This window comes from Cibotium barometz, chromosome 3, assembly GCF_041138505.1.
Source record: "Cibotium barometz isolate CiBa-2024 chromosome 3, ASM4113850v1, whole genome shotgun sequence".
In the NCBI taxonomy this organism is placed as follows: Eukaryota; Viridiplantae; Streptophyta; class Polypodiopsida; order Cyatheales; family Cibotiaceae; genus Cibotium; species Cibotium barometz.
Window position 1 is genome coordinate 34,811,360 of NC_141048.1, and position 23,689 is coordinate 34,835,048.

A 23,689-nucleotide genomic window follows, 5' to 3' on the forward strand; every position below is an offset into this window, starting at 1 on the left:
TTTACTATCTTTCATTGGTGAGAGATCATTGTTCTAAGAAATCTTAGCATTGAAAGCACAGGGATGTGTGCACGTGCGTGGGCTTGTGTAGCACATATTAACTTCTTTCATTGGTTTGTGTGTGGCAGACGTTCTGTAATTGGTCAGCAGTTTGAGTTCACTTCAATGGAATTTATAATGTACTCCACAGTAAGATAGTGCCTCTGCCAAGCAAGATCTCTACTTTCATGGAAGGTACATATGTGTTGGATTACTCTCTTTTTATTTGAACTAGTTGGAGACCGATTTGGCCCTTGATACAGTCAAAATATAGAGCACACGCTCATGCCCGCAGGGCACACATGTGCTTGTAACATGCACATGCAACACCCCTGTATGTGTGTACATCTTTTTTTCCAAGAAAACGGTGAATCAACAAACTAAATTTATGTTTGACGCATGGGAAAAATCTGGCAAATTGGTTTTAACAAAACTTTTCAGCAGTTGCAGGATATTTAAGTGGACTTTACCAGCCCTTTGGTGGAGGGTAAGCATTTATAATAGATTTGGGGTTTTTTGTAACAGATGCTCCTGTTTTCTTGGCAATTTACACATGTAACACATGCAGGTATTAGCATGGACATTCATTAAAAAGATGGGCCACCAAACAAGTAGCATGTGAAGTTGTTTAACTTTTTCTTTGTGATTGCAACAGTTGATCTAGGACTATTTAGAAAGTAGATTTCTGCCTGGTCTGCCTTAAGATCTGTGTAAAGCTACACACATCAATAATTTTTTAAATCACCTTGGTGTCCCAATGGTTCAGGAATTGGCAGTGTCACATTTCACAGCGAAGATTCTCAAATTAAACCAATATAGTTTAAAGATGCTTCCTCATAGCCTTTGATTGATTGCCTTGTTTTGTCAATTTTAAAAAAGAACATTGTGTGCATGCGCGTGTGCACATTCTAGTATTTGTTTTTGTTAATTTGGCTATGAAATTGTAGCACGAGTGTAGTTATTGATCGTTCAAATCTTTAAAATTTGAACTCATAGCCAAATATCAATACACTAGAATACACAAATAAATCACTAGAATACTTCCAAATTTCATAGCCAAATTTCATGGTACTAGTGATTTATTTGTGTATTATAGTGTATTGATATCATGAAAAAGAGTACTTATTTTTTTTATACTATAATTTGAGCATTTTTTGTAACAAGTGAATTTTATTTGATTGTTTATTATAAAAACACTAGTAAATTCACAATTTTACTATTGAAAAAAATGTATTGCTGGTTATAAATTAAACGTTAATTTTCTTAGTATTTCCAAATTGAAAGAATTATACTAATGATTTTTACTCATCGCTTGTATTTTTTTTTTCAAATTTCAAGCTTTTAGAAAATTTAAGATAACTTTTAAAAACGACAATCGATGACGCGTAGTTGTTTTTCGCAACTCAGTGTTTGTCATGTCACATGGGGGGTAAGTTGAAGAAGAGGTGGATGAGGGTCATGTCACCCTTGACGAGGATTTATGCACAAGATCTAATGCACTAACATAAGATGAAAAGGAACTAACGGTTCTAAGATGAAAAAGAACTAACATTTTAGTTGGCATAGTACCTCCTTGTCAACCTGTTGGAGGGTATAGGTGGCACTAGGCTCTTCAATCTATCAACTCTCTCTCCTCTAGGTCAGATAATATGTTTTATCTAAAGATCACCAAATATGTAGTAAATTTCTTTTATACAAAACATCTTTGTACAAAATATCATACAAAATACCTTTTGTAAGAAAAAGTTAACAAAAATAAATGTTCATAGAATTAATCAAGAAGTTTATGAATATATTCAAATACAATAACTATTTAAGATAAATAATGTAACTTCAAAATTGTCTTAATGTTTGTACCTATTATTTGTTTATTAAACTTATCATTACCTCAATCTTTAAGCATGGATTAAGTACTAATTATTATCCACCCTAGATGTGTAAAAAATTTAAGTTGGTATCACAGCCTAGATTAGCGATAGGTAGCTAGGAAGTTTAGGTTGGTCAAGATAGGACTAGGTAGAAGTTCTCCTTCTTTGTTTATCTTTATTATTCCTAGTTAGATTGTCCATTTTTTGCTTTCAAATATGTGTAGGTGTGTGCACACTCGTGTGTGTGTGTGTGTGTGTGAGAGAGAGAGAGAGAGAGAGAGAGAGAGAGAGAGAGTCCTATTAGTACTTGTTTTTGTATGCATGATATTTCTAGTTGCTTATAGACTCTGGGGCATCTTCTCTCCTAGTAGCTCTTAGAAATGCTTGCCTTTGTGGTTCTCTTTGCTTGTTAGGATGGTGTGTGTGCTACCGAACCTTCAAAAGATAGGTGGTTTCTCTATGATGTTATAGATGACTGCTTGAATATTCTCCCATGGCTTATGTGAAGTTGAAGTTACACTTACCTTCAACAACTAGTCTAGCTCCTATGTAGTTCAATGTGGTAGACAACCTTGCCAGTACAGAAGTTGAGGTAGCTCCATATCACTTCAAAATGTTGGTTTGTTTAATGCCCATGTCTTCAAAGAGGTTAATCTCAATGACTCCCCAATAAGTAGCATTCTCAACATCACTCAGAGGTAACATTGCTCTTCAAGAGGAGATGATGTTTTGTTACCACACTTTAGAGACTTTAGGTGCAAAAAGATGTCATCTAAATGGTGTGTTGTCTCTCCAAAAGAGATGGAATGGAGAATGAAGGAAAGATGTTTGTATGTACAAGAGGTTATTAGAATTTTGGTTCTTGTTTTCCTTAAAAAATAAAAATAAAATGAGTACAATACATCTTGGGCACAATAGGTAACTAGTGCTACGAAGAATGGGCCAAGAACAAGACATCCCCTCTTCTACATGAGAGGGGTACCATGGAAGCATCTTCATCTTGATTCCCCAAGAAAAGATATAAGGGCATTGCAAAAACCTCAAGCCTTGCCTTATGGGCCACGAACAAGACATACCCTCTTCAACACGAGAGGGGTACCATGGAAACATCATCATCTTGATTCCCCAAGAAAAAATAGAAGGGGTAAATGTCCAAGAAAGAAAAAAAAGAGTCAAAGAAAGAATGATGCAAACATTAAAGAAAGCATCACATGGAAGAAATAAAAAGTGTTGGAGCCATGAGATGGGAGGAAATGTCTGAAAATGAAGGATAGCACACACTTGGCACGCACCATCATCCCAAACAGTCCATGCATAGCACCTACATCATTCACTAAGGGCTTAGCACTTTACAAACACATCTTGCATATATTGACACACACATACATCAGAAACTACACTAGAATCTCGTCGTTGAGACAATCGCTCCTAGACAACCATCTAGGAAATTTGTGGATGGGGGGGCATGGTGGGTACAACGTCTCCATAGTGTGCAACCCATCACCTAGATTCCCTTCTCATGTGTAGACATGAGAACCTCCCAAATCCTTAGGTATGACTAATCCCTTTAGAAGTCATGGTTAAGATAAATCTCAACAACAACAACATCCTTGCCCCCTCTACACCAACCATAGTACTCACACCTCTACGCCACAAGATCTCATCACGTTGAACCACCAAAGAAAGAGATGTATACAAAATGGACGAAGCCTAATCATTAAACAACCATGAGATGTGGGAAGTGTATAGTGTCGCACTAAGAGAAGTCTGGACCAACCCTATGTACATGATGCCAATCAAATACAGATGAAAGTTCCAGCAAATGGAAGGAAAGGGCCTTCTTACTTCAACGGGACCAAACCACTTACAAGGATGGAGATACAGTTGCACCACATGGAGAACTTCAATGGTAAAACTATGCTAAGTTTCCCAACCTAGTAGTAGTAGCTACTTGTTGTTTCTTCAACTTGATGAACCTCATCCTTGAGAAGGTTCAGAAGAACCCATGGACACACCAAGCAAGCATGGTCTTTGACCTTAATGAAAAACATATAGATTGCACCCTATCACCTTTGAGGATTTGATTCCTAAGACCACTTTCTGCAAGAACTTTGCAATGAGGCTATCACCTTCAAGGATATGATGTCCAAGACTAATTTCTAGAAGAACTTCACAATGAGGTTATCCTACAAACCCTTCATCACGGATTGTTCCACAAGATCAATGGAATTTTCAACACCCGAGTTTGGTGACGTAAGGGAATGGTTACCTTTAGGAAGGGGGTATGTTATAACCACTTTGGTTAAAAAATGGCTTTGCATATGTAGGTGCTTTGCCATTTTACATTTTATAGTGGGAGCTTATCTTTTGTAGTATGATGACACTATATGAGGTAAAGCAAGTTTGGTGATGCAAGGGCATGGTTACCTTTTAGGAAGGGGGGTATGTTAACCACTCTGGTGGTTAAACACTAGCCTTACATATGTAAGAGCTTTGGCATTTTACCATTTTGCTAACCTAGAGCTTATCTTTTATATGACGACACTAGATTAGGTAAAGCGGGAGCTTATCTTTTGTATGACGACACTAGATTAGGTAAAGCGACCTTACTATATGCACTTAAAACCAAATATGTAAAGTCTATACCTTATTAAATATGCTTGCTTAAGAGAGTGCCATGGACTATTTTTAAGCCATGGCTTGCCAACTTTGAACATTAGCCACTTGTATATAAGATAATTTTGATATTAAGGAATATACAATCATTTCCCTTGTGATAGAATACTTGTGAGCACTAGCCATTTGTATATAGGGTAATTTTAACATTAAGGAATATATAGTCATTTCCTTTTCAATAAAATACTTGTATACAGGGTAATTTTGAGATTAAGGAATATACAATCTTTTCCCTTAAAAAAGAATACTTGTGAGCGCTCCTCCTTCTCCCTCAACTTTCACATTCAGGAATATAAAATCATTCCCCTCACAATAGAATACTTGTGAGCTCTCCTCTTTCTCCTCTCCTCTCTCTTTCTTGTGAGCTCTCCTCCTTCTCCTCTCTTCACTCTTTCTTGTGTTCTTTTGGATCCTTGCATTGCTTGATGGATGCTTGCATAGGAATGGTAGTAGGCTCTTTCTTGTGTTCTTTTGGATCCTCACATTGCTTGATGGATCCTTGCATTACTTGATGGATGCTTGATGGATACGTGCTTGCACAGGAATGGTAGTAGGCTCTCTCTTGTATGAGTTTCCCATCTCTAGTGAGTGAGATCTAAAGTGTAGGAGTCCTTATCGTGTCCATAATGGTAGATAAATCTATTCCTCCACACCTAGCTATGGAGCTCTCTAATGTGATTATAGGGTGAAGATCAAATGAACAATCTGGATGAACGGGCTAGGGCACCCATATCGGGAAGTTACATTTACGGCTCTTTGACAAAGTTCCCAACAACACTTATTTCAATAGGCTCAGTAAAAGCACTTGAACTTTAACACTACTCCATAAAAGGGCTAGTATCACAAGAATCTTTTTTTTAAAACCTCTAGACAATAGGTAGGGCCACTAGAACACCTAAAAATGACATAATTATGCACAAACCTCCCTACAAGAGGGGAACTACCAAAATAATAATAATAATAATAATAATAATGAGGAAACTCCACAACTACCTTTCATCAAAACATGCAAAACAACACAAAGAAACCTCCTTGAACACTAAGAGTTTTCCATCAAGAACAAGATCTTATATGACATTAGCCAACTATATTAATAAAAAATTGGAGGTCTTGCAAATTGTCACTAATATTTCAGCTTAAATAAGGTATAACTATTACACTATTGACCTTGATGTGTTATAATCTTAAACTATTCTATGCTAGCCATTACATTAAAACACTCTAAGATTTTTGGAGAGTAACTAGATCCACATCATAGAAATCACCTTCAAATATTTATCATCATATGGTTTAGCATTATCACACACCATATACATTATTATGTTCTTGCTTCCATCAAACTTGGTTAATTACAAAGGAAACCAAGCGCCATCCCATTATTAAAGCAAGAATTAGTGAAAATAATTCATCATAAATGTAAAGCAAAAGTCTACTTAACACAATTGTTTTACTAAAAGGATAATCTCAATAAATACTCACAAGTGTAAAGCAAAAGTCTACTCAACACAATTGCTTTACTGAAAGGACAATAATAAATACTCACAAGAACAGATCCCCAAAAATGGGGTAGCATAAGAACCTACTTACTTGCATGGTGGAAAAATAAACACCATCTTGAAAGTACATAATAACCTTCTCCCAAAAATTACAAGGCATGTAAGAAACTTCAGTAGTAGGTTTTACACTAACAATAATAGCATCTACCCAAGAAGCTAAGAACACAAAAGAAGTAGCCAAATCATATGTGATAGAGTCGTTTGTTTTTGAAGAAGGCATAGAAAATCAAGAAAAAGAGAGAGAGGACACTAAGAATACAAAAGAAGTAGCCAAATCTTGGGTGCTAGAGTCATTCATTTGAAGAAGGTATATCAAATCAAGGAAAAGAGAGAGAAGACACTAAGTATCTAATGACACTAGCATTAAGCAGGGAAAATTTTAATATGCAATTAAAGAAGTGTCTTTGTCAACCAATGCAAAAGATGGGCAAAATTTCATATTTGTGGATAAGCATTGCTAGCAAACCATTATAAAAACCACGTGAGAGGTGGAGCACACACTCATATTTTGATAGGTTTGTCCTTGTTTATCTAGATTCCCTCTTGATATTTGCTTCTAACTATGGAATCCTTAAACTTCTTTTTAAAAAGTTAACTCCTTGACTTGCTAACTTAAGGCAAGGCTTGAGACTTTGGCAATGCATTGATGCTTCTTTGGTGCCTCTCCCATGTTGAAGATCATATGCTGTGTTCCTAGCCCATAAGGCATAGCTTGAGAGTTTGGCAATGCATCGTTTTGAAGCTATTGCTTATTGAGATTTGAGGTGACATGCGAGCTAGAGAGGAGTTGATAATTATCCCACATTGATGTACAAGCCCAAGAGTGTACCTCCTCATATAAAAGGGGGCCATTTCAAGCAATCAAATATGAAGCAAACTCTCAAGCCTCTTTATAAGTACAAGTCTTAAACTTGTAACCTAATTGTGCTTGAATTAGTTTAGGGTATTCATCATGGTTATGTTTAGGTATCATCCTCCCTAGTTTAGATTAGTACTAATCATATTGTTAATTAGTATAGGGTTTGTACACTCTCATCAATCACCACCATCTCCATGGGATCTTGATCCACAAGATTTAGCATGGTATCAGAGCCAAGTGTCTTGCTCCCTAAACCTTAGCATTCACCTTCTCTAGCATTATTTGTATTAATCTAAGTTTATTAGTTATCATTACTCACTAAACCCCAAGATTATCATCTACTCAAGAGAGAGGCTGAGATTGCAAAGCTTCCTATCCTCTTGACCATTGGGCAAGATCTCTTACGCATCTCTTCTACTTTACTAGGTGACCATTCACACCAAAGGGAATCGCCAATTTTTCCTTCTATCCAATGTAATCATTGTACAACCACCCACTAGTTATCTCCACCATTCCGCTTCTAAACATCAAATTGAGACAAGAGCTCCTAGCTATGGCCAGAGCATAGTACAAGGAGGCCAAAACTCAAATCTCATGGAGTTTCATCAACGGATCGAGGAGAAATTAGTAAAAAAACCAGCCGCCATTTTTTAGCGATTTGCACACATTTTTGTCAAGATTGAGTTGGTTCTTTAACTCAATCCAAAGCTCCTCATCAAGAGGAACAATTTAATGCCAAAAGCCCCATCAAAGCTCTCACCATTGAGCTCAATTGAAGCCTCCAATATTCAGCCATATTAATCACTATAATTAAGCACTAATAATTATCATTAGTATAATATTAGCAAAAATTATGCTAATTAAAGTTTAAAATTAAAAAATTAGGGTGTAGATCCACTGTGAGAAATCATCTCTTGCATCAAAATCCATCTCATCCACTTGCATTACTCAATGGAAGTGAGTTTTCATTGCCAATCTTATACCAAGACTAGACACTGGCCGTGAATCATTATTATGTGCAAAGACCTTCTCGACCTTCCTATTGCATATTGTAAAAATGGATAGACAATTCCGATATTATCGGTAAGATCCCCTCGTCGTACATGATGGAGAAACTCACATTAGAGCAAAATAAGTTTAATAGGGATAACTTTTACACTTGGCAAATGAAAACCATGTACACATTGTTGAGAAAAGGGCTATGGGATCTAATTGAGCCTAGTGAAGATAATGATAGCATGTCACTTAACACATTCAACAATTACAAAGCACTTGGCATAATAGCTCACAATTTGGGAGATGAAGTTATATATCATTATTCTAAACAAGGGCCACATGATCATGGCTAGCCCTTACATTGGTGCCTATCCTCTTATACCTAGAGCACAAAATTCTTATCTCATAATCCACAGAGGGACCGCGATGCAGTTTAGACCTTTTTTGATAATAGGTATCTCACAATAAATCTTACTAAAGCCATGATCATTCTCTTTACTACCTCACATTTGGTTGCATCTAAACATCCTTCTCATACAAAGGTGATACAATTAAAAGAATTACTTTTTATGTGAATTTAGGGGTTCCTGTCAATATACTTTTCTTTATTATGCCTAGGCCATCTCACATGCTATAAGGATAACCACCATTGGTCACGGTTGAGGGTGCATTCCCACTACCTTTGGATCAAGTTAGGGTGAGGGCATCCCAAGATATGCATGATAGGGAGATAGACACAAACTTATTAAGTTATGTAGTTTACTATGCGGCGATAAGAAAGATATCCCATTGTTTTCTCAAGGATGACTAGCATAGCATTAACCTCCCAACCATTACACATAACATTACATATAATTAAATGCAAGATATGTCTATGAAGTGCTAAGCCATTAGTGAATAATGTAGGTGCATGTGGGCTGATGGTGTGGTGCCCATGTGTGTGCTTCTCTTCTAGACAATTCTCCCTAATCATGTCTTCACCAACACCTTTGCTTTCTTCAGCGTTTGCGCCAACTTGCATCATGTGCTCCTCTTCTTTTTGGAAATTTCTCAAGCTCATGTCTCCAATACCTTTGCTTTTTTCAGTGTTTGCACTAACTCACATTAACTTTATTTGACTCTTGCTCACCATTATTTAGGAGAGAAGATTGAGGGGCATATGCATGAAGAGGTTACCATTGAAGGGGCTGGTTTGCTCTGGTAAGGTTGGGTTGCATCCTTAATAGAATGGTAATGGTATCATTGAGGACATAACTGGTTGTGCTTTTTCCTCTCAAGGGTGATGGGTTGTACCATGGACTGCACTTGGGCCCACCATGTCCCCCCAATCCAAAAATGCACATGGAGGATTACCAATGGAGAGGTTAGGTTGTAGTATTTCTACATCTAGTGAGAACAAGTGTGTTCTTTGATTGTCCTCGTGGTCTCAAAAAAATGATTGAGGAGGAGAACCATGAGCCTCTTTTTGAAGCGTGTTTGGTTTCTTTTGATATGTTTGGTGTACATACATTTATGCTTTCATTCCTTGTGCAAGGTTACCTCAATGCATAGATGTCTTATTTAAAGTGCTCACAGATGAGAAGTGAGACTCAAGTATAAACAAGGACTCTATGAAGGGACACGAGTAAAAACAAGGTGAAGAGAATCAAACTTTAGAATATTTATGGATTTTTAGAATACATTATGAAGAGCTTGAGAGTAGGATATTGTGTAAGAACAGAAAAACACCAAGTTGTGATAATGAGAGGAAGAAAAAACATTAGTTTCATCACCTATTTTGGGCTTGGTGGTGCTATTAAAAAAAGTAACTCAAATACATAACCTAATTAGATGCATTTGTGCTTGCATTCCTTGTGCATGGTCATGTCCTTAGTGCACGTAAAGTGCTCAACTTAGCAGTGGGATGAAGTGGGATGAAGTGGGACTCTATAAAGGGACATGAATAAAAACAATGTGAAGAGAAGCAAGCTTTATGAGATTTGTGGATTTTTTAGAATAAGTTATGAAAAGTTTGAGAGTTGGGTGTTGTGTAAGAACAAAAAAACACTAAGTTGTGATAATGAGAGGAAGAAAAAAATTTGGTTTCATCACCTATTTTGAGCTTGGATGTGCTGAAAAAAAGGTAACCCAATCACAACCTAATTAGATGGTGGGGCTGATTGTAGAAAAATTACACCGAGGATGTCGTTATACAATTGATAGATTACGTCGTTATCAATGATGGGTGATCTTATAGATGAGTAGTCAATGAAGGCTCGCTGAAGAGACCCGGTGAGGATGAGATACTACTCTTTCTTCCTTCTCCTCTTTAGTTCATTAACATCAGGGCCCCACAAAGCTTCTAGTCTCCCCATAGCATAGGGCATGTAGGTGATAAAGTTTTTTTCCTTTGAATTTGGTACCATGAGGGAATGTATCACTTGATATATGGAAATTTTTTATTTAAGAGGAACAAGAGGGTAAAGCTTATTATTCTTGTCTTCCTCTTTGATAAGGCTTCTTCTTCCTCTCCTCCTTGATATATGGAAATTTTCTATTTAAGAGGAACAAGAGGGTAAGGCTTATAATTCTTGTCTTCCTCTTTGACAGGGCTTCTTCTTCCTCTCCTCCTTGACACGATCATTTTTTATTTAAGAGGAACAATTGATTAGAGCTTCTTCTCCTCCTCCTCTCTTCTTCTCTTCTCTTCTCTTCCTTCTTTTTTCTTCCCCCTTTATTCTCCTCCCCTCTTTCTACATCTTCCTTGCTTTCTACTTTGTTATTCCTCTTCTGGGCTTATGTGGATTGTACATGCCATATGTGCATGCTTTAGGTAGGTGGATGGAAGCGATGAGGTGTGTACATGGTGAGGCTTATGTAGATGTGGAAGGTAGGCTAGGGATGCATGAGGAGGCACATGCGTAACTTATATGGACACCGGTGTGTTGGGGCACAAGGCACATTACGCAAATGTATATTGGGTAGGTGTAGTTGGGGCACAAGGCAAATGGCACAAATGTATGTTATGTAGGTGTAGATGTGTGAGGATGGAGGGAGAAACACATGCACAACATGATGCTAAGGTGGGTGCAAATGGGCACATAGGAGGACATGTTGGGGGAAGCTCTAAGAGTGGGGTGCTAAGGCGAGTGCAATGGGGCACTAAGGCAGGTGTAACGAGGTGAAAAATGAAGATGAGATGGGGTGTGTAAATGATGATGGTGCTACAAAATGGGGCAAGGTGGCTAGTAGGGAATGGGAGCACTAAGGCAAGTGCAACAAGGTGGAAAAGGAAGACAAGATGAGGATGCAAATGATGACGGTGCTACATAATGGGGCAAGGTGGCTAGTAGGACATGAGGGCAAGTGTGTAGGGCCCAGTTTGCATGACTCAAAAAAGGAAGATCTAGGGGGAGATGAGGATGAAAGGGCCACAAAGGGGAGGTTAGTTAAGTTGGGTTTTTAGGGCTAGGGCGAGCGGGGGGTAGTGGTCGTGTTGGGCGGGTTGTAGGTAGGGGCGGTGTTTGGTTTTTTAAAAATGTAAAATAAAAAGGTAATAATAAATATGAGGGTGTAGGGGTTTTTAATAAATGGGGGAGGGGAGGGGCTGTGTGTTAAAAAATAAGAGGAGTGAGAAGAAAAGGGTATTCTTTTGTTTTTAAAAAACCTAGTGTTAAAAATTTGAGTGTGTAAAAGGATTTGTATTAGAGGCTCTTTACATGGGAATCAGGTTTGTTAAATTTGGGTGTAAAAGAACTTTTATTAGAGGATATTCACATGGGAATAAAGTTTTTCTAATGGACCTCGTGGACTCCATCAACATTAATTATGGTTTCTTTCCAATGCTATATTTATGTGAAGATTCCCACCCACGATGAGGCATGTTTTGGTTTTTGTGGTCATGGTGGGTAATGCAAAGCTCAAAAGGCACTGATGTCATCATTGAAAATGGAGGATTTCGATGTTCATGGGTAATGTAATAATCCAAAGGCATCAACATCATCATCGACAATGGAGGATTGGCATTGAGCTTGTGTTTGTTGATGTTTATGTGAGGCACATGTTTGGTTTATGTGAGATGGGCCTTGTTAAGCTTGTTTGATGTTTATGTGAGGCACATGTTGGCCAAGAGAGCCATGTATGGAGTCTTATTGGAAACTATTTGTATGTTCACATGAGGGTGCACAACCCAAACCATGATAAAATGCATGTTATTGGCTATGCGAGAGGTAAGTTTGAGGAAGGGACCATGAGGGAGTTTGTGTGTGTCATCTGGCATGTGTGAAATTTAGAAAGGGCTAGGGGAGTCATCTTGTCACTCTAAGGGAGTGTTTTAGAAAATAAAGCTCCAAGAGAGAGCATTTGTGTCTTGAGATTGTGTGCACCGTGAGAGTGCAATAGTACATATGAGTTTGAATGGTTTGGGGTAGTATAAGGTATAAAATTTTGAGTGGACCAAGATGATTGGTTTGATTGTGACTAGGATAGATAGGGTTGGGGTGATATCATGGATGAGGTCAAAGCAATTACATAAAGGATGTTGTCGAGAGATAAGCTTTTTTGGCTATATAAGATGTACTTGTTAGCCTTACTCTCTTTGATTTGAGAATTTTATGAAATAGATTGGTGTGCTTGATTGTTCTCATTGTTATTGCAATTATCTTGAGCTAATTTTCTTTTAATTAAGCTTATATTATCTTAACAATGAATTCTTGCCTTAGTGTGATCCACCATAACCATGCCTAGATCCATGTTCTTAATAGGGTGTTAATAAAGGGTGGAAGGGGGGGTGGGTAGGGGGCTTCTTTTTTTTTTCTCTCTTTTGAAAAATCTTCCCAAGTATATATTATCTATACACTTGGGGGGGGGGTAGGGGGCTTCTTCTTTTTTTTTTCTCTCATTTGAAAAATATTCCCAAGTATATATTATCTATACACTTGGTGGGGAGTGGTTACGTTACATGTGCACAAGTGGGTAGCAAACTTGTATTTTTTGCACCCCTGCTAAGAAGTACACAATAATAGACACTACCTTGCTCCATAAAGATTTAGAAAGATTATTTTAATCTGATTTTTTTAAATAATAGTACAAGATCTTTTGATTGCAGAGTATAAGTGACGGTGAATTTCCACCTATTGTCTCTTTCTTTGCAAAAAATTTAAGAAATATTCATCAAAGTATCTTGGTCAATCCTAGATTACTTTAACCTAGTTGTATCTATTTCCACCAATGCTAGCCATTCCTTAAACTTTCTAAAATCTTAATTAATTTCTTTAAGGAAATACACAAAATTATGCTATTATAGTTATCAATCACAAAATTATGCTATTATAGTAATCAATCACAAAATGAAAAAATACAAACAAATGCTAAGAGAAATAATATTGTTGTTTCCACACAATGATCAATATGAGATAAAAGGAGCTTTACTCCTTAAATTGGCCTCTTTCATAAAGGTTTTTCCCATTATACAAGATTTAACACATTTGAAATATCAAAAAATGGTGGAAAATTCTCCAAACTAGCTTACCTTTCTCTATTCTTGTTGACAGAAGTTATGTGCTGAGATGCCCATACTTCTCATGGCATCCTTGCCATTTATTATAAAAACTAATATAACTATTTCTTTGAATGCCATTGATAATGAACTTGTCATCATTATTAAGAATTAAAAACCCTATTTTGGTCCAAATTAAAATGTTAATGATGCATAATGACTACCAAGACAAAAAGGAGGTTTCTCTTCATATTTGGGACCCAAAGAAAATTGGAAATAAATTTTAAAAAACATTTTAAAACACGAGTGAGATATTACTTGCACCTTCAATACATATATTTTAAGTATGAGTGGAATATTACTTATACCTTTGATAAATTTGTTATAAACATGCATCTGCACCAAGTGCAGAGAAGAAGGAATCTGTAAGTTTTGCTCAAGATTATTGGGCATGGACTGTACATTGCAGTTATGACTCTTCTGTTCATGATGTATGCATGTCAGTGTGGTGGTGGCAGAATCGGATGCTTGGTACTTTGATAGTGGAACTAGTAAGCACATTACTTTATAAAAAAAATTATTCTCATCTCTAGAATCTGTTCCAAGTGCACGAACCGTCACATGTGAAAATGGTTCCTCATATCCTATCAAAGGAGTTGGTAGAGTTGTGCTCACTGCTGCAAATGGGGACGCATTTACTCTTTCTAAAGTTTTATATATGCCAGGCATTAAGAAGAACTTGCTGTCAGTTTTAACTTTAGCATTATCAGGCTTGATGGTGAAATTTGTGGATGACAGATGTACAGTTCATGATAGAAATGATGGTTATTCTATCATTACCTCAGGTACCTTGTTTTATGGCCTATACAAGATGGATGTATTTGAGAAGTTGCAGCAGCATGATGCTTGCTCAGTCTTTACGACTCGTGCTATGAGTGATGCAGAATTATGGCATGCATGATTTGGCTATTTGAATTATGGCACTTTGTTACGCCTTCTTCAAAGGCGTGATATGGTGTCTGAGTTGCCAACTCTTGAGACCACTGCTAGACATGTATGTGAGGGGTGTATTCTGCATATCGGACATCATTTCCAAAGGATGGATCTGTGAGAGCTCTTAAGAAGTTATAACTTATACATAGTGATGTATGTGGTCCTATGAGGACACCATCTATTGGGGGATACCTCTACTTCGTCACTTTTATTGATGATTACTCCAGATATAGCTGGGTGTATCCATTAAAGCAGAAATCAGAGGTTTTTATGTGCTTTAGACAATTTATCTCCATGGCTGAAAAATGCATATGAATGTAATGTTGGCACCCTTTGTTCAGATCGAGGGGGGGAGTATATGTCCAAGGAATTTCATCCATATATGGCTGAAAAAGGCATAAGGCATTAATGTACAGTGCCATACACACCTCAACAAAATGGTGTGGTTGAGAGAAAGAACAAGTCTCTCATAGGGAGATGGCATGATGTATGGTAAAAGCCCAAGATTTACCTCATGGTTTTTGGTTAGAGGCAACTATGTGTGCAAACTATGTGTTAAACAAATGCCCTACCAAGGCCTTGTAGTCTAAAACTCCTTATGAAGCTTGGCATGGCAAGAAGCCTTTTGTGGCTCATTTGCGTGTTTTTTGGTTGTCTTGCTTATGCTCTTATGCCTGGGTAGCAACAACGTAGTAAGCTTGATGATAAGGCAGTTAAATGCATATTTGTGGGATACAGTTCAGAAAAGCAAGGGATATATACTCTACCATCCGGCCTCAAAGTAGATTTTGGTAAGTAGAGATGTTGTTTTTATCGAAAACTCAGTTCAACCTATGCTTTCATGTAAAAAACAGCATAATGTATGCTCTCACAGAACATGTTTGATTTGCTTCTACCTTTGTTTAGTGGAGGGAAGCTATATGTAGAGCAATTGAATGCTCAACCAAGTGCTGAAATTCAGCCATTGTAGGTGCAAAATAAGCCTACAAATCAGCCTTTTGATGAGGCGATTATTGAGGATGTAGTGGATGAGGAGAGAGTAGCCATAGAAGAATCTAGGCGTATGCCAAAATGGCTTGTGAAGACATTGAGGGATAGCAAGTTGGCAGCTCCTTTACCTAGCAGAACTCGTGCAGGTTCTCATATTATTCTCATGTGGATCATATTCTCATTTCTACTTTATGTAATGAGGAGGAACCTATTTCCTTTGAGGAAGCACAGGATTATGATCACTGGATGCATGCTATATAGGATGAGTATAACTCTATACTGAAGAATGACACCTCGTATTTGATAGATCTACCTCATGGGCAAGAAGGCCATTGGTAATAAGTGAGTTTACAAGTTAAGATGCAAAGAAGATGGTAGCATTGATCACTACAAGGCCAGAATTGTTGCAAAGGGGTATGCCCAATAAAAGGGCATTGATTATGATGAGACCTTTGCACTCACATCCCATATAACTACCATTAGGTGTCTCATTTCTTTGGCAGCAGCACATCATGGGTGGAATGTACATCAGTTGGACATTAAGACTGCATTCTTGAATGGTGATTTACATGAGGAGGTGTATGTATCGCAGCCTCTTGGTTTTGCTGTGAAAGTAGAAGAGTCTAAAGTATGCAGGTTGCTTAAGGCCCTTTATGGCCTTAAGCAGGCTCTTAGAGCATGGTATGAGAAGATTCATGCATACTTGGTTGTAAAGGATTTTTGCAACAGTGCGGTGGGCCGCCGAGCTACAAGCCCTATGGGTCTGAAACCTTCCCATGGTTAGGGCTGGGTATATGGCAAAATTTGCCTCTGAGGTGAGACCAGAGTTCCTGACGGGAAAGAGTCTGAACAAGGGGGGCGCATACGAGACCTTAGATCAGCAATAACTGATATTACTAAACCCGTCTAAAATTGGCAGGGGGAGAGAAAATTCCCAGGGATTCGAACCCTCAACTTTTGCCTGCTTTTAGAGATCATTATTCCGCCATTGGAACCACTCTCCCAAACCAAGTAGGCATCGATTTTTGGTACCGACATGCAAAGGTTCGAATCCTTTTACTCCAGGATCCCAAGGCATTCACGTCAAAGGAAGCTATTTATTCTTGGATGTCCTAATACGAACAAAAATGTTTTTGGATTCAAGGCCCTAATAGACGGGATAATCATATTCGACTTTTCCAGCGAGAAGTAATTGTGTTTCAACCCAATTTTTGGCCCATATTTCTCAGAAAAATATGACAACATGGCATATTTATTCACGAAGGCTCTTCCTCGTGAAAAGTTCAAAGCTTTTTGTAAATCTTTGGGCTTACTGCCTTTTCAGGATTGATCGGCCATACCCTATACATGTTCACATCATCACTCCAGGGGGGATTTGTAGCATTATATGGTAGTGATGTGTGTAAACACACTTAGGACCACCAGGACACTCTTTCCCTTACTTGGAGGTTTTTCCCCCCGAGCATATGTACACTCTCTTATCTACTCATTTTGGGGTGTATACTTATCTTTTGTATCTGGCACATATTTTTTCATTCTAATCTATTGATTTTGTGTGCTCTCAAGCTTCTCTATCTTGTGTTTTTGCATTGTTACAACCCTAACCCTAATTCTAACATATTCTCTATGTTGTGTGTGTGTATTGTTACAACCCTAACCCTAATTCTAACATATTTTATATCACGAATATGATACGCACTACAACAATTCATGGCATGACACTTGAACAAAAGTTTGCTAGTAGAAAACTAGATTTAGCATATTTGAAAGTGTTTGGGTGCATTGCTTATAAACATTTTGGGCTAAAGTAGTAGCAATTGCATTTTATATCATGAACATGATACCCACTGCAACAATGCATGGCATGACACTTGATCAAAAGTTTACTGGCAAAAAACCACATTTAGCACACTTGAAAGTGTTTGGGTGAATTGCTTATATATATGTGCACCAGATGAGGTGAGAAGTCAGTTGAATTGCAAGGTTATATTCATTGGTTATTCTTGTCAGGCCTTTCAGCCACTCAATGGAACTCTTCTCTCATGCCTTGGGGAGCCTAAACTCTAACCCAAACCCAATATGCCATGGGAAATATGCAATGCATTAGTGAGGAAACTCTCACTTACCTCTACGTCATTTGCTTGAATCGGGGACTCCTCGTGGTAGCTACGTCAATGGAAGCACACCAAAGTAGCTCAACAAAACCGCCACCACCATGCCTCAAGTGTAGCCTTACTCTCTCTCACTCTCTCCCTCACACACACACACTCACGCAAGCATTGAAGGCAAGAGATAGGCAAGGTTTGAGAGAAGAATAGAGCACTATCTTCACTTGAGAGAACATACAAGAGTGTATACAAGAATGAGGATCTAGAGTTACAATTTTATATTTATACTTAGCTCATAGTATTCACACTTGGCCGGCCAATGTTAAAATGAGATCCTAGTGCATCCATCCAAGACTGCCTACACTAGTGGTGCAAACATCTTGTCCTAGCTAACTCTAACCTTATTATCCCATGGAGCACCTTTCATATACAAGCAGTGATAGCACATGTAAAATAATCCATTACAAGAGAAATATGAATTCTCTAGTGCCTAGGCCAATGAATGACAAAATATGTGGTGGCTGACCGCGGTGTCATAAAAGTCTTCGATAGCACTTAGTAGATTCCGTCCTCAAAGATGTTGTTGAAGAAGATTTGAGGTCAAAGGAGGAAAGAAATGTAAGGCTTGGGATAATATGCATGGCAATAGTAATAACATGGAAGATGTTCTTTGAGCAACAAGCAGAAGTTCTTTGGCAAACAAGCATAAGTTAACAAGGAAATAGCTAAACAAGAAATTATGAAATCAGGGAGATAAGACTGGTTAAGCTTCCCAAATATGTTAAAAAGATGAAGATTAATGCGGATCCAACTTAGAAATAGGTACAAGTGTACGATTCATGAACTGAGTTCAAAAAATATGCCTATGGTTATGACCATAGTCTTAAACACAATGACGCACATATAAACTATCTAAAGCTATATGTTAGCTCTAGAAGTAAAATTGCATGTGATTAGACAACAGTTACTTACATAAATGAAGAGTGATTAGACAACAGTTACTTACATAAATGAAGAGTCATAAATTACCACCCGGTGGAGACCAAAGTAATGGCCCAGTGACTCCCACCAAGGATATCAAGAACCGCTAAGAGCCTCTGATGACAATGGTTTTTTAGTGAAGCAAAGACACAAGGTTCCACCCTAGGTATTGATCTTATGGTACCACTACTAGTTTTCCAAAGACCTACCATGATTCCACATGCGATGGCTATCTTCTTAGTCATGTTTTTTGATTTTTTTATTTTTGCTTATTTTTTATTTTTATGCTTTTTATATTATAACAACCATCTTTTTCACTCACACATTACCTAGAGAGCTAAAATATAGCTAAAGATGGTTTAATAAATATAAAATGGAGGACTTGGGATACTCCTTTGGCATACTTTATCTTTAGATACAGAATCATAAGACTAGGATGATTTGAAAGAAAAGATACTAGCATTAATATTCATCTTGGAAGCTACTAAGAGGAAGGCAAACCAGTCAAGTGCAATGTAATTATGTAGAATCGTAAGACTAGAACGATTTAAAAGAAAAGATTCTAGCATTAATATTCATCTTAGAAGCTACTAAGAGGAAGGCAAACCAATCAAGTGCAATGCAATTATGCTCTCCAAGGGAACAATTTAAGTATAGAATTACAAAAGAGAGATGTATGAAGAGATAGTTTTGAATACACCTATTTAATTTTACGCTCATGAAGTCATTGCTTATCCTTTTGCTCTTGATCTTGGTGAAAGACTTTGTAGCTACTTGTTGAGAATGAAGATTTTTGTGTAAGTGTTTGCTGCTTGTTTTCTATTGTAGAAGACTTCATTGTTGCATCATAATAAACCTATAAAATCCTTAAGAAAAGCTCTGCACATGTTGATTAGCCAAGACTATAAAGTACATGCCTGCTTGTCATTGATTAGTGCTCTCTTCCCTTACTTTTTTAAAAAAACTTTTTTTTTGTATTTTTATGATTATGAAAGAAATAAAGAATGTTTAAGCTGTGTACAAAGTATTAATGCTATACATGTTGGGCCGACATCAGTTTTTATGGTATTAAATTTTCCAACAAGATCCCTCTCTATGTGAACATGGTGAAATGTCAGGGAGTAAGGTGTTGTAGAGGGTTTTAAGGAAGATGAGACTATCTCCTTAGGTCACCACCTCAAGTTTTTCCTTTACTCACTTTGGTGTAAGCTTGATGAAACCATCCTTTCCAAATTCTATGTTGAGAAGGTCTAGGTGATGGTACACACATGAGTGCTTGAGAAGTGTTTACATCCAACTGAAGAGGTGGCATGGTACTTTCATACGAGTGAATTTTTCTTAGGTACTCTTCATGATGTATTGGCATGTCTATTTCCTCTTGAGGGGGTGTGGCACTGAAGAGTTGGAGTTTAGTAGCATGAGCTAATGCTTTGATGGTGGGTGAAGAAGCCTCTTGGCAACAAGGAGGTCTATGGATTTTTGATGTTGAAGCATGGTTTGACTTCCTCCTTCCTGAGCTATGTTGTACCCTCAAAATATTTTTAGGTAGCCAAGTTTGGAGAGGTGGGGATGTTGTAGACACATCCATAAGTGCCTTGTCCTTGTTTACTCTCAGTGAAGCAATTGCTACTGGTGGTGGAGTTGTCACAATCTCTATTCAGATAGGTTTCCTCTTCCAAGTGTGATTTGGACATTGGAGCACATTGTTCATGGTCATTGATGAAGAAACCTTGATGTACTTGGCTGGGGTAAGATGGTAGTTTACTTTTGCCTAGGGACCCAAATCCAAGAATTTCCTTTATAAAAGCATTATGCTTGTAAAAGCTGCTTTTGGATCCATATTTTGTAGCTTTGACCTCCTCCATTTGTTGTTGTTTCTCCTACTTCTTGTAAGCTTTGGTTTTGGTGGAGAGGAGTCAATGGTTGGACAAACTATTGGAACTTCTTGGGAATTCTGCTTCCTAGTAGATTCATATGTGGACTTTACAACACTTTTTGGTTTTCATTTATGAGCTCTTTGATTCTCATTTTTTGGAGTAGTCAATGGAGAAGTTGAGAGGTTGAAGAATCTTCCATTGAAAATGGAGAAGAATCTCCTCCTTGTGATTATCCTTGGAGAGTTAGCAACTTCACCGAAGGTTGCATAAAGACTAGAGTTTTGTAGTTAGGATGTTCTACCATATGTTCAATCTCTTTTGCATAGTCACTTTTACTTTTGCACTTGTAAACCAATTGTAACCAAGGGTGATTGGCCCTTTGACATTACCTTTAGGCACTAGGAGGTAACTAACAAGGTGCTCATTATCACATTAGGTGTCAATTTTTAACAAACCAAGCACTTTTGTGTTTTTCTTCTTGCTACCTCCTTACTCTAGCTTCACCTGGTTGAAGCTCAATTTTTCCTAGTTGGCACCAAGCAGCAAAAGAGATTAAGTTGTGCATGGTTTCCTCATCAATCAAAGCACTAAATAGCACTTTCCCATAGGGACTAGCCAATTCAATGCATTTCTTTTTTGTTCTAGAGCTGAAACCACATGTGCTTTAACACATGAAGTATTAGCTTTTAGAATAATCTCATTCGTGTGATTAGAGTGCCAAGATGTGGCAACATTGGAGTAGTTTTTCAAAGATGCGGTCATGGGCCATGGTTTCATTAGCTAGAGGAACATATGGGTCACTAGCTAGGATTTCATCTGGGGACTCTATTCATGCTTGTGTTAGATGGTTTTTGGACCGTTTCTTGTTTTTGTGGAGCAGTTGATGGCTTTGTCAAAAATCCCAAAAATGTCATGCTAGATGCATTTCGTGAATTGGCTAATGGCTTTTCCTCTTTCTTAGAGGCCTTAGCAACTATAGGTGCTAAGGCCTTAGCAACTATAGGTGCATCTGTCTTTGAGAGCTCTTGAGATTTCTTGGCATGAGTAACAATTTTTTGCTCTTTTCTCATTTCTTCGGAGTGATCTAGTCCCAACATCATCAAATGAAGTCTCGGTTCGATTCCAAGGTCCTCGATGGCTACTTGTATAAGTGCTTGCCAAACCAAAGGATAACATTTCTTGGTGACAAGATCCATAAGTATGTTTGTTTGCTATGTTATACTCCTAATCTTGTCTCTTTAGAATTCCTTCTATCCAAGTGCTCAAGGGTATTTGAGATGTCTGCTCTCAGGGTTCATTTCTATGGTACCAATGGTCTCTTTTTGAGTAACCCTAGAGCTTGAAGTAGGTGGTTGAGGAGATTTTGGGCCATCTTTAGTAGGGAAAGTTGTTATGTCCACTAAAGAGTCCAAAGAGCCAATAAAAATAGCATTTGAGCACCTAGCACTAGCAATCGGCCCTCCTTCTGGATCCCTGGTGGAGTTCTTAGACTAGCTAGGCATATTATTCATAGCTTGTGAGCTTGAGCTAGGAAACTCACTCTTCTTGGCTGGCATAAACATTGGTAGTGAGCATCGTGTTGCCATCCCCCTCATGTGGAGGCATGAGGGGGATGTAAGCTTGAGCTAGGAAACTCACTCTTCTTGGCTGGCATAGACACATTGGTAGTGAGCATCGTGTTTCCATCCCCCTCATGTGGAGGCATATTTGGAGCTTGTTTTTCTTGGAAAGCTTGGTGGTGGCACCCCAGTTTCTACCTTATTTTCTTGAGCTTGTGGCCTAGGCACATTTGTAGGTAGGCCGATGTTGCAAGCAAGTGTTGCTCATTCTGAACTACCTTAGCAATGCAATTGGTAACCTCTTGAAGATGCTCAACTCTTTTCATGGTACCAGATATAGCTTGCATAATTTCTTGTGCCAAAGGACTTCATAGATTTGGTGCATGGACAAGTCCCTGAGTAGTTGGGTTTCAATGTTGTATTCCCAATCTACCACTTTTGAGTACCCCATTCGTCCATGTGCTCAGATATCCTCTAGAAGATGAAGCAACATTTGTCGAGTTCTTTGGAGCCTCTCAGGCTAGTTGTATTGGAATTGCTTGAGTAATGGGTACTAACAGCTCTATTTGGTCATTGTGTGCCTCTTGAGCTTCTAGACTCATTATAGAGTTTGGCACTATGACATGCATTTGTTTTTCAAGTTCAAGTTTTGAGGGTTATGTAGACTGGGCGTTTTCTAACTCTTGATTTGTAAAGTCTAATGGGGTTTGTCTTGGCTCAGCTAGTTGGGGTTCCAAATCCACTAGGGATAGGGTAGAGTTGGTTGGTGTAGTTTCTTGAGCAGGCATAAGGCATGTCAATTGTTTCCGCTCACTTTGTACTATGCTCATGAGGTAATTGGAAACCTTTGGCAAGTTCTCGACACCTTTTTTGAAGACACCCAATAAACAATAAGATTTCTTGCCAATTAATACTATATAGTTGTTGGGTAGCCAAATCCATAAGAACATGTTTCTCAATGTTGTATTGCTAGTCTTAGGCCTCGATCAATCCATTTGTCTAGGTGCTTAAGGGTCCTCTAGAAGTTGGGCTAGCATGGAGGACTTGGTCGAAGGGCTAGCCTTTGGTTGAGTTTGTGTTGGTGATGTTGGAGCTATGGGGTCGGCTTGGGAGGGTTGAAATGCTAGCCTTTGTTGAGAATAAATCTCATTTTCTTCTTTCATTGCATTAATAGCTTGCCACATGGTTGTTACTCTTTCAATTTTCTCTTGAGTTTTTGGTTGGGGGTGGTATTTGGGCTAGCATCACTACTAGCTAGTGTACTAGTAGCAATGTCTGGTTGACTTAGGTCTTGGGATTCATCTAAAGAACCACACAAAGATGTGTTGAACCTAGTGCTAGCCTAATGTTTTCTTGTATGCTCTCGCGAGCGACGACCATCCCCTTTAGGAACATAGAGTCCATGTCCAAGTGGCTTGATCCAATTGGAAGTGTCACGGAGGTGTTCTGAGCCATTTGTTGCCCCCCCTGAGTGTGCCAATAAGCACCCTTGGCATAAGGGGAACTGAGCTACAGAAAAGAGAGAGAGAGAGAGAGAGAGAGAGAGAGAGAGAGAGAGAGAGAGAGAGAGAGAGAGAGAGAGAGAGAGAGAGAGAGAGAGAGAGAGAGGTCGATCGGGGGATCTGGACCTATATGGGTTGCGTGCGTGGTTGTTTTTTTCCTTTTTTTGGGTTACTCTACAGGCAAAGTGGGGGGAAGCAATGTTTTCTGC

General features: G+C 38.2%; 1 protein-coding gene across 9 annotated transcripts in view; it reads left to right on the top strand.

Moving 5' to 3' along the window:
- APC10 (anaphase promoting complex 10) overlaps nucleotides 1–808 on the top strand; it is a 100,590-nt gene extending 99,782 nt beyond the window's left edge. Inside the window, exons 5-7 of one of the 9 annotated variants that reach the window (XR_015262255.1) lie at nucleotides 1–17; nucleotides 129–234; nucleotides 565–808. The exon at nucleotides 1–17 is cut by the window's left edge and continues 122 nt beyond it. Coding sequence is in view for 4 of the 9 variants with exons in the window: in XM_086776017.1 (XP_086632143.1) it covers nucleotides 129–198 (70 nt within the window). In the remaining 5 variants the exon portion in view is untranslated. Of the gene's footprint in view, nucleotides 18–128; nucleotides 436–483 lie in introns of those variants that run through there. The other 8 variants (XR_015262258.1, XR_015262250.1, XR_015262253.1 and 5 more) reach the window with 8 other exon arrangements.
- Nucleotides 809–23,689: the final 22,881 nt, after the last annotated feature.